The sequence below is a fragment of the Accipiter gentilis genome, chromosome 9 (genome assembly GCF_929443795.1).
Source record: "Accipiter gentilis chromosome 9, bAccGen1.1, whole genome shotgun sequence".
Lineage (NCBI taxonomy): Eukaryota > Metazoa > Chordata > Aves > Accipitriformes > Accipitridae > Astur > Astur gentilis.
The window spans coordinates 27,413,307-27,431,955 of record NC_064888.1 but is presented as its reverse complement, the minus strand read 5'-3'; the positions used below and the strand labels follow the sequence as shown (position 1 = coordinate 27,431,955).

The window sequence follows — 18,649 nt, the reverse complement described above, 5'->3', positions numbered from 1 at the left end:
TAAGTTGTTCTATATAAAAAGTCAGTATTAGTAGTCATAAATGACAGGAATATAAAATAAACTAACTTGTAAACTTAGTTTATAGAGCTGTTTAAATCATGGACAATATTTTTTTTTACCTTTTAAATTTATGTAACGTGAAGTTTAGCTGTATTTCAGGAAGTCACTGAATTGAATTTATGAGCATCTAGGCTCCTGTTTCCCGTTGGGACCACAAATAGTTCAGTTAGTCTGATGTGCAGTCAGCCAAGGTCAACCCACCACAATGATATACTCATCTGATGTTTTATATAATGATGTCATTAAGATAACACATGATTTGTGTCAGATGCTGTCATCCTTCAAGAAGATGTATCAAGTGCAGATTTATAAATACATGTGTTAAAATAACCACCATAAAGCACCTTTGCTGCCACCAAAGTTTCTTCCTTAATACTTCTAGCTCTAGCAGCACTGGAAGGTTTTAACAGTTTTTATGGTGGGGAAGTAGTTGTATTAGGATTTATCATATATGGGCAAGATTCTGAGCTTTAAAGTGAGATATCCATTGCTGATTAATCCCTTTTCTGTACGCTGTTATTCTCAATATAGCATGTGCGCTTTACTGAGAAATGCAGTCCTTCATTCACTTCCACAACTAACTGAAAATAAAATAACCCGTTAGGAAACCAGCATGGCGCAACTGGTGTGCTGGTTTTGGCTGGGATAGTTAATTTTCTTCATAGTAACGAGTGTGGGGTTACATTTTGGATCTGTGCTGGAAACGGCGTTGGTAACACAGGGATGTTTCAATTACTGCTGAGCAGCGCTTGCAACAGAGCCAAGGGCTGTTCTGCTCCTCACCCCACCCCACCAGCGAGGAGGCTGAGGGGGGCACAAGGAGTTGGGAGGGGACACAGTGGGGACAGCTGACCCCAAGTGGCCAGAGGGATATTCCAGACCATATGACACCACATGCTCAGCAATATAAAGCTGGGGGAAGAAGGAGGAAGGGGCAGACGTTTGGAGTGATGGCGTTTGTCTTCCCAAGTAACCGTTACGCACGATGGAGCCCTGCTGTCCTGGAGATGGCTGAACACCTGCCTGCCCATGGGAAGCGGTGAATGAATTCCTGGGTTTGCTTCGCTTGCATGTACGGCTTTTGCTTTACCTATTAAACTGTCTTTATCTCAACCCACAAGCTTTCTCGCTTTTACTCTTGCGATTCTCTTCCCCGTCCCGATGTGGGGGGAGTGAGCGAGCGGCTGCATGGGGCTGAGCTGCTGGCTGGGGTTAAACCACGACAGCAGAGAAATTGGGTTGTGGCTCCCCAAAACACCTGCGGGCTTTTCTGCCCTCTTCATGCCTGAATGAGGTTTTGACGAATAAACTGAATTATTTGTGGGAGAGAATAGCTGGGTCCCTAGCCTTACGTAGGAAGACTGTGGAAACAAAGCACCGTTTCTGAGGGGCTGAGGGAGAGGCAATGTGAAGAAGGTAGAATAAGAGGTGCCATGAAGGAGGGTATGAAAAAACAAGCTGGGAAAAGAAGTTTTGTTACTCTGTGTGGTGAGAAGGATAGAAAAGGAAGCGATATCTAACTGAACAAAACATACTGACAGCATTCAGCAGTAATTATCTCCAACAATAACATACTGCTGCTGTCCCTGCATACTTTTTTTATGTTTCCTTTCCTGTTTCCTCCATTTTTTGGTATACTTTCAGGGCTGGAAGACCTGTGGGTGTTCCTGTGGCTCCAGCTACTATTGTGTGTTATTACGGCTGTGTTGATTTTCCTTGGTTTTTTTTTTTAATAATCTTTGTATATTTTAGGGCTGCATAACTGAGACATTTATGTAAACAAAAGAAAATTTATTTCAAAAAATCTGTAATTTTTTCTAAAACACTAGGAAAAAACCAACAAAGTATGGAAATCATTGAAAAAGAACATTTCAAGTGGGACCAACAGGCACAAGTTGTAAAGTATGTGCCAGCTTCTTATTATTTACAATAGAATAGGTTTTGGCTTGAAATTAGTCAGTTTGGCACTTCTGAGGTAGAAGAAATACAATTTGTTAGTTTGTTTAAAATAACTTTTACTTGAAAAGTCTCCCAATATATGTGTTGTATAGCATATAAAGTATATGGCAATGAGCTTAAAGAATATGTAGAAATTGTACATTCGTATAGATCCTCTGGTCTCCTTACTTTTCAGCCTTCTAGTCTGCTCTATCATTCATGCATATTTCATATCAAATTTTAGCAAAAAGTATTTTAAAATTTCTGGCAAGTACCTGCAGGATAGTGCAAATGTAAAAACTGTGCAGTGAAAAATACTCAAGGAAATTCTTTGGAGCAGTTGAAGAGGGTACTCATTAACCTTGATTTCTGCAGAAGACAATTCTGCATGCCCTCTTATTGGCACACATGGGGTTTTTTTTAAAGTACTTAAATTTGTCTAAGTTATTACCAAAGCCCCAGTTTATATAAAACAGAGGATTCTGGGGAAGTATTCCCAGACCAGCCTTTCACCCACATTTAATTCCTCTGAGCTAAACTGCTTATAGACAATTCTCCCCTGTTATCCTTAAACCACTTCTTATTGACAGTTTAAATTGACAGGATTTCTATGTAATTGATATGACCTCTAACACCGGCTGAATGAAATGTTCAAATGGTCTCTATTTTTAATTTGTTTCCCCACCTTTTCTGGAAAAGGCTTCTTGCTCTAAGTGATGCTGGAAAGTATCTGGGCATTGCCACATTCCCAGGTAAATAAGAAGAATGGCTGTGAGTATAGTCGTTCCTGGAGATGGGTGAAGGTTATTGCAGTGTGTCTTGTCCATCTCCCATCACAAGCTAAATAATGACTGCAGGTCCCTGGGGATTCAGTATATTCAATGACGATGTTCTTTGTGATATCATTAATTAAGATTCTTACTTTTTTAATGAGATTGCATAGAAATAGTAAGCAGGTAGAAAGATGGAGTCCCTCCTTGACTTTGTGTAATTGAATCACCTTATTTTTAGAAGTGTTCTACTTCTGTCTCATGAAAACACTACAATAAAATAAACATTATAGCAAAGATGATTCATATTTTATGGATTTACACTGAGTTGTAAACGATCTTATTTTTGGCTCAAAACTAGTCTAGGCTAATCTGTGGGCCATCTGCAGGTACTTATCTTTCCTTTACAGCTCAGGGTGGAATTTTTTCTTCTTTTCTTTGGATGTTTTAAGCCATGGAAGAAAATATTTCTCTGAAGTTCAAACTAAAATTCAATAAAGAATTGCCTATATTCTTCCAAGTCAATATTGGTTCAGTAACAGAAAAAGCATCAAACATTTCCTTTAAAAAAACCCAAACACCCCAAACTCCATGATACAATGGTTTGCATATCTTATGGTTCTCATAGCTAACTAAACATGTTTTTGTTAACCTGATACCTCTGATAATTTGGTGTAAAAATGCAAATCTCTCTCCTTTACTATGGAAAATTACTTCAGATGCATTTCTGAAAACACTGGATAAATCTCTAATATTTCATTTTCAAAATTGTAATTATGCTGTTACACTGTGACTCCAGAGTTTGAAATTTAACCTAAGAATGTTGAATACGCATTTCCGAAAATTTGTAACAGGGAAATAAGTGCAGTCGTAGAACATGGGATAACAATTACTACAGTGGAGTTTAAACCTTTCTCAGCAGAAAGTACTTTTTATTCGCTTTCTAAGTGTCTGGTTTACACTTTGTTTGGTTTGTGCACTTCATTTAAAAATAAAAGTTCAGAATACTTTATTCCCTACTTTTTCAGTTTCTTTGCAAACAGTTTTCTCACAGATTGGAATTCTGCTCAGAACTGATTTTTTTCTTTCTTTTTTTTTTTCCCCCCCTTCTTTTTCTCCCAATGGTTAGCCTTTTTTCAAAAGGAGTAGAGCACGTGTCAAGAAACCTAACCCATGCTGAACTGCCTTCTAGGCATGAACACACAGAGAAGTCCCAATGGGTGTAGAAATTAAGGAAGCCTCTGGCTTTTTCCAGCCACCAAAGGTTTCCGTGTTCATCACGTCTCTACATAGTTACAGATAGACACGAGCTCTGCTATCATAACCAATGTTATGCCAGACCTATCGCTGTACGTCAGGGCATGATTTCTGGCACTTATGGATGTGTTTTCTGCTGGCACCACAGACCTGACTTGCAAAGCTGTGGAAACTGAAATCCACTTTATGCACTTCCCTCGGCATTTATTGCTTCTGACCTTTCAGTCTGGTTTTAGCCCCACGGAACTGATCCACGGGACTCCTTCTGCTGGGCAACATGGCCACTCTGTCTCGACTCCCCAAGTCACAACTGCCCAGCATGTGCTTTCGCACCTACACAGCCAAAAACTTTCAGACCTAACGTGACCCTACCATATATCTCTGGTTTTGCGGCATTTTCCAGGAAAAGAAAACATGTATAGGAACAGTTGTGTATGTTTGGAATTTGAATATTTTGCTGAATATTTTTTTCTTGAAAACAGGCCAAAGAAAACGAATCTGGAAAGCATAGATAATTTTTCTTTATTAGAAAATGCATTTCATTTTGAGCTACCAATAACAAAATGCTGAAGTGAAGGTAAGTACCAAACATCTTTGCATCCTCATCCCAGATTCTGATTTGTTGATGCGATATTTAGAATGAACCTAGAGTTTGTACTGGATAAATTAACCTTTTAAAATGCTATTTTCTAATATAGACATGTAGAAAAATGTATCAACAAAAAATTTGCAATGAAAGTCTATCCTGCTTTACCAAGCTTTTTACTCACTTTTCCTTATTTGACATACTGCTCCTTCAGTTAAAATACTCTGAGCCTTATATTCCTGATCTATGATTATTACCGTTAAAATGAAATACATTGTAACATTCTGTGGGATACTTGAGCAAGCAAAGGGCCGTAAAGCTTCTATCTGTTTTGTTTCAGCTGCCATTATTGGCACTTTGTTTAACATTTTTAGGCAAGTTCCTAAATAATGAATAACTGCCAAATTACCACAGCACATTTGATGTGAATGAGTTGTCGTCCTTAAATTAAAAAAAACAAAAATGTGATGACCTTTCTATTGTTCTATATGTCATTATTGCCATCAAGTGACTGGTTTGAAACTTCCAATCATTCACGGCTACCTTGAATGGGCATCAGTTATTTTTTTGTCCAGTCCTTAGGGTCTATTGTTTTAGGTAATCCAACCAGTAATGGCTTGGATTAAAAAGAAAATTAAAGGAAAGTGCATAATCAACATGCACCAACATGCTAGACAAACAAAAGACCTGTAGCCTCTGTGTCTGCAAAGGCAGACAATTATTGGACAATTATTGTCCATGTTTATGTGCATGTTGATGTTTATTATTTTGTAGGAATAATCTATAAAAAGATTTATCTTTATGTCTTGAAACAACTGCAATGCAACCATAACTTTTCTGATTCTGGAAAGTAGATTAAATATCCACTCTCATCATAAAAAAAAAACCAACAAAACAAGAGCTCTGGAGTTTCATGGGAGCACTTTAGTTATTGATGATGATCCGAGGTAATGGTTATTGCTTAACCTGCCTGTTTCTCGGTCTCCAGTGTGTGATCAACAATTCATTTGCCAACAACAGAGATGAAAATAAGTTTTGATAATATCCAGTCCACCAAAGTATAATAATGAGTCCTAACAGGTACTGTACAGATGGGTGTGTTTGAAATGTCTTCAAACGCATGTTACCAATGTCACCTTAATTCTTTGTTCCTGTATCAAGGACCGCTAACCCTGACGGGCACTATCATGACTGCAGGATAGGTGCTAAATGTTGTCTTTCATCCTTGGTTATGCCTCTTTCCTACCACCGTGATCATAGTGATTTTTTAAAAGTGAATCTTCTTCAAGTGTCCTGAGCCTGCATTCATTTCTTGGGCTAAGGTGCCATTTAGTTTAGGTGGAATCTTTTGCATGAGAAAGGAGTGGAAGATGTGACCTTTCTTTTTTTTTTCTTTTTTTTCTGTTGTTGTTTCATAGTAATATGCAAAATGTGGAAAGTCAGTCATATTTCACTGGTATTTGGCATCTGTTCAACAACTGATTGCTCTTCTCAGAGCTTTTTTGGAAAGTTTGCAGCACCATAATGACAGCTTTCTAAACACAGATGTTCTCTTGGTACAACCTATAATTTTTTATGAAAGATATATCGATGTCAGGAATTTGAACGGAGTACTAGAATTAGTTGAACATTCTTGTTATGAATATGTATTCAAAATATCCACAGTACATATATTGTAAGTTGTGGGAAGAATCTGCAGTGTCTGAAGGCATAGAAGTTGGTACAAAATACCCCAAATGTCAGAATGCAGTTTGAGATAAATTGATTCTTTTGTTAATGGAGTGTGTATATTTTAGCGATTTTTCCCACTATGTTTTATACTGTGTAAGTGCACAGTGTGAACTTGAAGCATCAAGAATCTCAAGAACACACTTAGACAATCAGGGATTTGGCCACAGATGATGTCTAATAGCTGAGAGGCCTGGAGTAGCTGTTAAATGTTCTTGTAAAGTCCCATTAGAAGCCTCTTCCCCTTGTTTCATTTACCTCTCAGCTAAGCCATCAGGAAGTGAATATTTCAAACACAGATTTCCCTTCCTTAAGAAGTCAGCTGTTTTTGTTGAGGTAACTCCTCTTAAATCTCTTTAGTAAGTAAAAGTCAGCTCAAAGATTAACGTGTAAGATGATAAACTCCTAGCAGCTAGTGATAATTAGTAAAAGAATCCTCAAGTGTTTTTACCTGTGGGACTCTTATTTGTGTACACAAACAAATTATCTACATACATGTAACAAATTATCTACATACGTGTAGGAAGACAGTGCTTAATGGTTATTGTATGGAATTTATGTAAGTTCAGACTTGTAAGTGAAAAGGAAACTCTCCTCTGTGAATTTACTGTAACCATTTGATATTGGTTTTTAATGATAACACAGTCCATTCTGTATTGTTCTTTTACCTATTCGGGTCTAGTTAAGATCAGAGTACCTTGCAGCAAGTATATCTACCAACTGTAATAAAATTAGGAGAAACATCTTTCAAGAAATATTGTAGTATTTTATTTTTGAGCTGTGCAGCCTTGATAGAAGTGCTGCAGTTGTTATGACTACAGCTAACTTCATGTAGCTTCCATCTATCTGTACTTGTACAAGGCACTCGGTTTTGATTTATTTTCAGGTCACGCCACTAGATATATACACCCACACCACTAATGACACGTCATTCAGATTCAGAATAGATACTTTAAAGTTAGAATGCTGCATCAGAAATGATGCAAAACCATAACTGTTAGTTAGAAAATGCTTTCTGTTTGGACTTTAACTGGGTCATGCTGTGGTCATTCAATATTATGATACTGGGGTTCTTTCCCTTTTCTCTTACTTTTGGTTAATGATAAAATCACTTGCATGGTATGTGTGTATGTGTGTGGCCCAGGCTGGGCTGCTGTTTGGCATGCCTTGGATCGTGACCTTTTGCCAAACCTCAGCAGTAGCTCTTGGGGAAAAAATGTAAACATACAACCAAATTTACTCTGGTTTCCTTATTTAGCTCAGTGCAAGTTGATACTGATTGCTATAAGGCTTCCATATTACAAACTCTTTGCTAAATTAGGAAATGGGAGAGCTAATTTAATATTTTAATAAAAATAATTTTGTAAAAAATACAAGTGGGAGGCAAGCAAATAGATTCTCCTAATGTAGAAGTAAGAATTGTAAGTGATAAACAGTTGTGATAATTTTATTTATTTATTTTAATCACATTTTAGTCTTCAAAGATGACAAGGAAGAAAACACCTTTTTTGTTAGGCTAGAACTGTATGGAAACATTATGGAATAATACTAATTACTAAGAAAGTGCCAGGATTGTGGGTAGTATAATCATCTACAATTTTCTGAGAATATCCTTACTAAAATGACCTACCTAATTTAAGTGTAATTTCCAAAATAAGGAGACCAGATGTCTTGTTTGGGACAGAGCAAGTGATGGACACTTTTCCTTGAGATGGTCTGCCTTCTACTAACATTAAACTGTCTTTTTTCTTCCTGTAGATGATAGTTTAGGATTATGCTGGTTTTTCCTATGTGGTTACAAGCTATGGGGAAACAGAGCAGAGTTTCCATAAACTAGAACATAGAGGATTTCAGTAAATAGAAGACCTTTTGTCTACTTGGTTATTTTGACTTGCATTAAAACTCACCTGCCAACAGTTTGCCACTCATACTGACTCTTTTATATATGTTGTGAGCTTTTACCACTGTTGGCTATAAGACATGATCGCTTCACCTAATTACAACTTGCAGAGCATTTAGATGAGTTGTCAGTTAACACAGAATGTGTGTAATTGGTATAAAGATTGATGATTAAAACTGTCAGTTTCCCTTGCCTAAAATGTGGATATTTACTCTGAACTATGTCTCTAAGTGGTTTTCAAATGTGTCCCATATAAAGCCTCAGATAAATCAGCATAGATCCAAAGGATTTATAGTATCGGGTTGGGGATTTTGTTTTGATTTTTTTTTTTTTTTGTCTTTTAAGTTTAAGAACACAGAAGTTCACATCACTTCTGCAAGTTAAAGAACTTCCTTCAACCTGAGTAGTTACATATCGAACATACTGTACAACCAAAAAGATCTACATTTCATTCATGAAGATGTTGCCGGTAGTGCTGTCTAGAGAAAGCTAAGCCCTGATGTTTGTTGTGAACAGAACCAGAATAGACCAAACTGTTCGGTATTGAATATTTGAAGGTTAAAAAAAAATGAGGCTTTGGCTCACCCACACAGCAAAAATCCTAAAATATCAAAGGAAAATACACTCATGTAGAATAACTTTTACCGAACATATTGACTTGTCTTTGCAAATTGATGGGACTCTGGAGAAGACACTGCAGAAGTTTTGTATGAACAGTTTTGTTTATGAGAAGGTGTGGAAAATTCAGAGTTAAAGGAATTGTCACAAGTTCTTGAGCAGATGAAGGCAGAAGAAAGATGAATCTAGTAGCTGCTGCTGCTACCAGGGAACTAAGATGAAAATGTTTGACCACATAAATGTAACAAAACCCCAAAGCTTCTTCCAATTCTTAGAGAGTGTTTTCATGATAACAAACATCAACCCCTGTATTTCCTTTGTGATTAAATCAGCTACTGTCACTTTCAGCCAAATCCAGTAGAAGGGAAGGGGACAAAGCAAGGAAGAAAACTGCTTTGCCTGGATTAGGGAACAGGGAGAAGGGCCCAATACGCACAGGAGGATGGCTGTAGCCCATAATTCCTTTCTGTTGTTCCTGAGGTGGTTGTGTGCTTTGCCGGATAAGAATCAGTGCAAATACCAACCTTGACCTCTGTGTTTCTGCCATTCTTTTTCTTATGTGATTTCCAGGAGAAAGGAAAGAGCATAGACCTATGCCTAAAATTAGCCACAGACTGTGCAGCTTTCTTATGAACACTCAGATCACCACCAAGGTCCTTGCCCAAGCTCTTCCCCTTTCTGGTGCCTTTACCTGTCTCCTGAACCCTTTCCTTTTTTTTTCTCCCCTCCTGGGTGCCACCTTTTCTCCCTTTGCCTATGGCTCATTTTGCTGTTTTCTTGAGACTGTGGGGAATTTCATGGTCTCTGACTCACTCACTCCCTTTCCCAAGCGGTACAGGCATACTTATCTCTGTACTGCACAGTAGTAGGGAAAAGGAAGCACTTCTGGGTTTTATGCTTTTTACTAGTCTGGCAACGAATGAGGGACTGCCATTGTGGGTTGGGCAAATAGGAACGACCTGTGCCATGTAATGCGTATGCCTGAAGTAACTATATATGCATACAGTCATGCATCACAGTTTAAAAGTTACATCAGTACTGGACAGCTGAAATAGTTGGTGCTTTTTTAATATGCTCTTGTAATATACACTGTATTTGTGTTGGACTGAGATTAGCACATTTTATCAAGTTTATTTGCATAATGAACAGCTAATGGTTTATTAGTGAAAAAAGCAACTGAAAAAAAAAAAAGAACTTTGAAATATCTAAAACAAGCTAAGATAAAAACAGTAAGAAACTAAACCACTGATTTTCAGACATGCATGGCTAAAATAATTTCTAATATATTTCATAGCTTTATGAATGCTTGTAACTTCAGTTAAGTTACTAGTCACAGTTGCTCCTAGTAAGTAAACCTGTATGCTTTGCAATACTTACATTTTAAAAAGACTCAAAGATAGCCTATTGTTTGATTTCAATTTTCCTTGCCTTTCTCCTGGTCCTTTGCTTTTTTTTGGTAATGTCACAAGATCAGGTGCAACACACAGTCATGATGAAAGTACTATGTAGAGCAAGCTGGAACAAAGAAGAAATGGTAATCTAAAACTACTGGACAGATGACGTTGCCGTGTATCATACCTGTGTGTCATACCTTGCTGATTATGCAGCATAAACTTTGAGCTGAGTAGACTTTAACAAATGCTAAGTGATTATCTTGAATCTTGTTTACAGTTAAGATTTTACAACTTAAGCAGCTGAATATCTATATTTTCTAAACGGAGCTGATATTCCAGCATTATTTTTTTTTCCATCAAAATTGTAGTCTTGGTCTGCTGTGCACTTGATAGTTCTGCATTTCTTATATGTAAGACAAAACATCTTGTACATAAGTAATCAGAATGTCTTATCACATTTAAGGACTCTCAGTGTTGCATGTTGCAAGCTGAAAGCTGAACTTTACTGTTAAGAGTCTGACTGACATCTCTGTTAGGGACAGATCACTCATCAACATCATCACTAAAATGAAATGGGTGTGACATACAGATTTTTGGAACTATATTCAAAAGATCTGCAAAAATGACTGCTAAAATACAGAAATATTTATTTATGGTTTTGACTTTGAAATTAAAATATATCCTACTGTGAGCTAAACATTTGGGATGAAGTCTTGCCCTATTGAGGGCCATCACGGCTAGTGGAACTAGGATTTCACCTAGTGTGCGTTTTATTTGCAGTACAGTAAAAAGTCATAAATAAGATGACTCATGTGGCTCTTGATACATCCATACTTTGGCAGAGTCAAGCAGTGTATGTGCTGTCATATCCTGGAAGTGGTCAGTCTGAGAAACAACACTGATGTTACTGTGCACCGGTCATTCCCTATGAATTGCAAATTGTCAGAAGATGAACACTGACTCTACAAGAATTTACAGCATTTATCTCCTAGGCCTGCTTATCTAATTGCACTGAAGGCATTTCCTCAGGGTTCACATCACAAGAGTCTTGAGACAATTCAGTAGTAAATCTCTGTGGGGACTGAGCTGAGAGCAGTGTCATGGCCCCAAGCGCTGTGCCAAGAGCAGATGAGATTACTAATGCCAGTGAAATATTCTTTATTTGCGCAACAACCGATCCTCTGGATTGTCACCAAGTGCAAAATGAAGCACCTATCTGCCGAATATGAGAAATCGCTTGTATTTCAGTACAGAAACCTGACCTATCTATTTATGTCTCACATGCCAGCTGCTTTGCCTACATTAGGTGGAAATGAGAAATTTATTAAGTGTAAAGTGCACAGCACAATGAATAAGCAAGCTGAAAAGCTCTTGCTTTGCTGACTGATTATTTTATTCACTCATTGATTAAAACATTTTTCCTGGGGCAAGAATGGCCGGTAAGCTTGTTATGAAAAATATAAATAGGAGAAGAATTAAAACAAGCAGATTTTTTTTTTTAACATCTAATCGTAACCATCTTACTTGGAAAAATATGTTTTTCTAAACTGCAAAATATGTAATGTTTTTGATGTTACTATTTAAAGGAAATTCTTGGTTTTAGCTAAGACAAATAAAGGTTAGAATTGCATTGTATTTCACACTTCTCATGTATAATGGTAGTACAGTAGGTAAAGTGATAATTAATTGCTCCTCCTATTATGTCTCTCTAGAGATCTGAAGAATAATTTGATCAGCACAATTGAGCCAGGGGCCTTCCATGGACTTTCAGAACTGAAGCGCCTGTAAGTATTAATTCCATTTGAATTATTCTGAAAATTGTGTTTGTATCGACATTTCTATCCTTGGGCAACTGAGATATGCCACCAAGCAATAATCACATAAGGACACCGGCTGTAAAAGATCGCACACTGTGCTTTTTAAATTTACCATGCCTTTTTGTTCTTCCTTCCCTTCTTTTTTTTCCATTTTCCCCTTCTTTTTTACCTTTTCCCATTTAAAATTGTTTGCTCTATTACATGTAGATGTAATAAGTACATCTACAAAGTTAAAAACCACGCCTAATTAAGGATTTAACAGCCAATATATCACTATAGACATTAACCAGAAATAAAACTAGGTGGTTTAAATATGTGTAAACAATCCTTTGTGCTACGCTAAGTTCTTTCATTATGTAAGGTCTACTTTACTTTTATCACAGACCAGGTCTACAAGACAAATTCTTAGAAAGGAAACTTTGTCATGCTTTAGAACTTGTCTACTATTTTCATATCTTTCTCATTGACTCTGCTTGATATTTTTTATTTTTAGCACGGTTTTCTAAGGAAACAAGACTTATGCAATATATTCCCTGTCCATCATTCTTGCATTCCTCTCTCTGAAAATGTTCTCATAGTACTTTTGAAAGCACTGGCTGATTTTTAAACTACATTTGTAGAGGGTAAAAATATCTAAGTTACTAAGATCCTACAAGTGGCCCTTTCTCCTTTTAATTAACAAGGACTACAGACCCTCCTTATTTCTACTCAGCCTAAAGCAAAAGTGAGATGAACCCTTTTTTAATTATAATTTTCCAAGTGACAGCATCCAAAAGTCCATGTACTGGCTAACCAGGCCATCAGCACATGCCAGCAATCGGCCAAGCCATCATTTGTGCTGTCTTATGTGTGCTGAGGAAACCCATGAGAAAACAGGGATAGTTTTCATGCGATGGGGGGATTTAGGTGAGGAGGAATGCAAATCCATAGAAAAAGAAATTTGCAAATCCTTCTGCTTTCTTGCTCTGAGGTTAAATTCCCTAACTGCTACATACGGGGAACATTGCACAACCTAAGTAAAAGATTTCCATCTCTGATCATACAGGTAGCAATATTTTCTAACACCAACCACTAAGTTTTAGTACGTTTGGGTAGAAAACCACGGACATAATAACGCTGAAGCCGGAGCAGCACATACATTTTTAATACAAAGGAAAACATTAGGTTGAAACTTCCTTGCTTACTCTGTGTGCAGGGATAACAATACAATGAAATGATCAAAATGAGTGCTAATTGTTGCTTGGGCCGCATACTGTAATAACACAACTCTGACCTCTTGTGGGAAAACCAGGAAACCTGTACAAGTCCTGGGCTGCACAGCTGAAGGCGGTGCAGGTGGAACCTTAGGTCAAAGAAGAGGGAGTCCTTAGGTATCAGGAAAAGTGGGAAGAAAAGACTCTTCCGCAAACTAGGAATGGCAACGTTGAGATTTATCATGCTAGATCTCAAAACAAACCTTGATGCTGATATGAACAAGTAACAATGGGACCAATCTAGAGACGGGGAATTGATTAATTACTAGACTGCCATGTGTTTGGGACATATCCGTGTAGTTTCATGGTAAACAAGAAAGTCTCTGCACTCCTTCCCTGCGCAACAGTTGGGTAGCTGACAGTTCAGCAAAAGGAATAAATAGTGTAAACTCCTGTTGAATGCTGAATACAGTAATTACTTTAAGACTGTACTTTACATTCATATCTTCTTATTTCCCATGTAAAATATAAATGGTGCTGTGAAAAGCAGAAGCTGATGTGATATGGGCAACTGCAAGAGATACAGCTATGGCAAGTCAGACAAACTGCAGGCTGTCAACATCAAAATGTTTTCTGTGAATGATTTGGAGAACTGTTATAATTTGTGTTGGAATGACAAACTGAATTATTTCAAGGGTTTACTCAAAACGGTACGCACAAAATTGATGAAAATTGAAAATTTATGAAGGACTAAAATTATGGCACTTGGTTATTCAACAGAGGAGAGTTTTGTTTTCTCTGACATCAATTTTACAAGTCAGCATTAGTAAGTTAAATGTCTTACTCCTGAAAAGGAACACCAGCTTTGTACATTATGAATTGAATTATGTCTAATATAACATGTATTAGTCTGGAGGAATGTGCAGCAAGCTGTCTTTTGTTTTTGCTTAATGTTTTTTTAGAAAACATGTTTTACAATACAGACATTTCAGCCACTGCTATATATCTTATTGTGAAAATAACACTCATTGAAGTAAACTTTGAGAAAAGGGTATGTAGCTTTTCACTTTGTTAAAAATACCATTTTACTGTGTGCTACACTTAGAGAAATACGCACTTGTTTTGATTAGTTTAGATGGAAGTTACTTTTGCTACTCAAATTATGCCCCACATAGTGATGCATTTCTTCCATATGTGTTCAGACTTTGCTTAGGCAGAAGTAAACATTACCCAACTGAGAATTCTGGGTAGGTTCTTGTTTACTATTTACCTCTTCTAATAGAAAGATATATAGATATATATATGAATGTATGTTTGTTTGTTTGTTTAAACTTGCATTTTTAGACTTTCTATGTAGCTTGCATTAGGAGAACTTAAAGAATAATGCTAATATGCAATTATTGCACTATATTGTTATCCACACTATTTTCTCAGCTGTTGCCTACTTAATATCCCTGATAAGCATTTAAGAAATATTTTCATTCTAATGTGATATTTCATCATTTAATTGTATGACAGTATATTCTTTGTCTGATAGAAGAAGACTTTGTAATGCGTTCTAAAGAAATTGCCTTCACATTCTAGCTAATTAGATATGTCTCCATGAAAGCAATAACTGGATTTGTCAAACTACAACCTTCAGTCTCCTGTTTGATTACTTTAGTGTTCTCAGGTAACAATAGAAAAATAGGGAATCCACACAATGTAACAAAGGAATTGGAAGACTACCACTGATTCTAAAACAAAAATACAGTCAGACCAATTTTAACAATTTAATGGATGCATAATCACTTCAAAACCTTACATTACTGCAATTATTTAAGAAAAACATACTTGGTAAGCAGGAAAATTTGAGTCCAAGTTGAAAACCAAATATGTAAAAATAAAACACTAATTTAGAATGCATCAGGTGTCAATATTCATGTTGTTATCACACATAATTGTTCATAACTATTTTTGTCTCCTTCCTATATGTATTTTATACATTATGTTGTATGTATGACTTGTATAGAACACATCCATTCACCTTTCTGCAGACAAGTTATGGAACACAATGCCTGGTACTATTTGTGGTCTGACAGCCACAGTATTGCTTTTAAAAGAGCTTGCCAAGTGCTTATCGAGACAGACCTTCTTACTAGCTCAAAAATTAATTGCCCTCTGGTTTCTGTGATTGCTTCAGCAAGAAAGGATGCCGTCAATGAGATGAGACATTAGTAAACAGTAAAAATATGTCAATTTTGGCTGACTATTCCATGCAACAAAATGCATAGTATTTTTCATAAGTAAACAAACAGGTGCTAGTAACTTTGATAAAGAAAATTTTTTATATTGGAAATAATTTTGGGGGTTTTATTTGCTACATATATAAAATTACATTTTAATGTAATTAGTATAAGTTGCACTATAGTATGTTTAATTGTGGAATATTTCTCAATAACATTAATATAAAAGTTGTTACATCTATTTAATTCAGTTATGTTACATTACAGAAATAGGTTTTATTTCCTGTTTGTCTCTTAACTCCTTAAATGTTAAAAATAAAGAGGCTGTATGGGATTATGTAGGTGTGTATATGAATAAGATAGACCTAATGTTTCACAATTTTTTTGTTTGTTTCAGGGATCTTTCAAATAACAGAATTGGTTGTCTAACACCAGAAATGTTTGTTGGACTTAACAGTCTTCACAAACTGTGAGTATAATACCACTTTTGTTTAAAACAGGAGAAATCCAAACTGTCACATGGCTTACCTGAGTACAGTCGGCAATAAACTTTCATTATAAGAAAATTATAGGTTTTGTACTAAAAAACCCCCTTCTCCTGAGCCTTTGATTGTGATGACTTGATATTTTAAAGATGTTGTTTCTATTTGTATTTGTAAAACCTTTCAGAACTGCAAAGAATTAAATCTCATTTTCACATTGAAAAGAGGCTGAACATGACATTTCTGTTTGAATGCATTTCTGTTTGCGTGTCTCGGAAACAATTAAAGGTCAAGCACACAAACGAGACTTATACTGGTTAAAAAGGATACATTGCTCTTTCTATCCTTTACAGATCAATTAGAATTTTATAACTTTTTTTCTCCTGAAATGTATTACATAAAAAAGTAAGCATATACTGAGAAAAAAAATGTATGAAGCATCAAGTAAATTTAGAACATCAGGGTAGTTCAAATTGCTACAGAAGAATCAATTTGAGACTGTTTAAGGTGCTGTGTTGTACACTTTATTTGTCATAGTACTTTCTGAGTCATTAGTTTATCATATGCAACTGCACTGGAATATGCTCTAGGGAGCAAAGCAATCAACTTGCATATCCATAAGCATGCCAGAGAGCCTGTGTGATCAATAGATTATCAGGCTATTCTAGAAAGAGCACTCAGAAAACATGAGATTATGATAGTATACCCAGGCTGTTCAGTTTTAGGGAGAATCAGATGACCTGGAAGAAGAGATAAAATGTGCAATGACAAAGTTTGCTAGTAGAAACTAAGTTACCCAGAGAATTAGAGGCAAGGGTTGATTCTGAAGAAGGACAGGAGTAATGTGCAGGACTCCATGACTGGGCAGTAAAATGGCAGATGAAATTTAATATAGATAAATATTAAGTGATGCAAAGGAGAAAAACCAATCTGTTCTGGGCTAACCATTAAATCACAGGGAAGATGTTTTGAGATTATAGTGGATAATGCCATGAAAATATCTGCTCCGTGCTCAGTATCATTTAGAAAAAAAATTAGAAAGTATTATTAAAGGAAGAGAGAACAGACTGGAGAACTTCCATTGTACTATGGGAAAAAAGCAAAGAACCTGCATTTTTAATACTGTTGGCAGTTCCAGTCTGCTCATATCAAAAAGATGACCAAAACTAGAAAAGGTTCAGAGAAGGATGAAAAGGAATGGCCAAAGGTGTGGTACAGCATAGGCAAATACTAGGAATGAGTAAGTTGGCTGTGACTTTCCTGGCTGGGAAAGGGACAATTCACAGGAAGGGTGCTGGTTTAAATGGACATTTGGCCAGACCCAGGAGAGCTCTGTATCTTCATTCAGATCTGCCTTCATTCCTGAAAATGAAATAAATTCCTATACTGCACCATAGTGTGTTACATATCTCATAGTTTATTTCCTTCCTCTCCAGCCAGTTCTGGCATTTCCTTGGAAAAACAGGGAAAACTTTCTAGAAAGATTTGCCAAGAGGTCACGATGACACCAGGTAAAAGGCTGAAATCTGGCATGCTTATTGATCACATTAATGAGAGTAACTACGCCAAATATTCTCTGATGAAAACAAGTGAGACTAGATGATGGGAAGAGCCTTGATAGCATGTTGGTGAACAGGTACAGACTGCATCTCTTTTTACTCATCTCAGATGAATTGCCAAATCGGGCAAGCCCAACTCATCTGTTGAGGGTTGCTGGGTCTCCTTTTGTTGTGCACAGTGAACATGACTGTGACTATATAGCCAGATTACCATAGAAAGTATGTTTAATTCAAAATGGTGAAGTCACCTTACTAAATAGAAGGTGCTTCTAGATGCTAGGAACAACCTCAACAGAAACTGTTCAAATCCCTGCTCTCTCAGGAAAACATGTCTTAAAGTTCCATTCTTAAATTTTCCAGACTCCATCTTAAAAGCTAATTAGAGGTTAAACACTGAACTTCGGTCTTGTGATGGTAAGGAACAGAAATTCATTCACAGCGAGGGTACAACATTCATTCTACGACAGTGTTTGACTGTACTATCCCTTTCCTCTGAAGACCAGGAAAGAGTATGGCAGTATATCTCCACATCCTTCACTGATACCACAGATGTCGGAAAAAGACATAACTGCAGGTGTTCAGCGTGCATATTATCAGGCTGATCAAATCAGTTTCCTTTTGTAAAACAGATTTGCCATATCCCGGCTCATTCTAGTAACCTTTGTACCTGTCCCAGTGTTGGTGAATCTTTTCTGAGCATGTAGATCAGAAGAAAGTCTCACCAGTTCCCTCTACACTATCATTAACACTGTATTTTCTTGCAGCTAGTCTTTTTGTGTGTCCTAAGTAAATATTTACATTTTCCTAACTTTGATTTCCAAGTGGGTGTAGATCCAGGGCTTTCTGTATTGTTTTCCTTCTGAGGCCCCAGTTTATAGCAGAAATCTGAATTAGACCTTTCTTAAGCTTAATTCTCAAGTGACATTCTTGTTACACTTTTCACTTTGAATAGTATTATTTAATGAAATTACTAGACCTCTCATTTTCAGGAATGTTCACCTCTTCTTGTATGATAGTTCTCCTAATATTGACCAATCCTTGGTTTTGTTATTACCAGATTTCATTTTCATATGCTTACATTTCTGAGCCAGAGTCATTAGTGAAACCACTAAATACAATCAG

General features: G+C 36.6%; 1 protein-coding gene across 1 annotated transcript in view; it reads left to right on the top strand.

Moving 5' to 3' along the window:
- ADGRA1 (adhesion G protein-coupled receptor A1) overlaps positions 1 to 18,649 on the top strand; it is a 290,403-nt gene that overhangs the window by 89,028 nt on the left and 182,726 nt on the right. The window contains exons 3-4 of the mRNA XM_049810494.1: positions 11,964 to 12,035; positions 15,884 to 15,955. Coding sequence (XP_049666451.1) covers positions 11,964 to 12,035; positions 15,884 to 15,955 — 144 coding nt within the window. The remainder of the gene's footprint in view (positions 1 to 11,963; positions 12,036 to 15,883; positions 15,956 to 18,649) is intronic.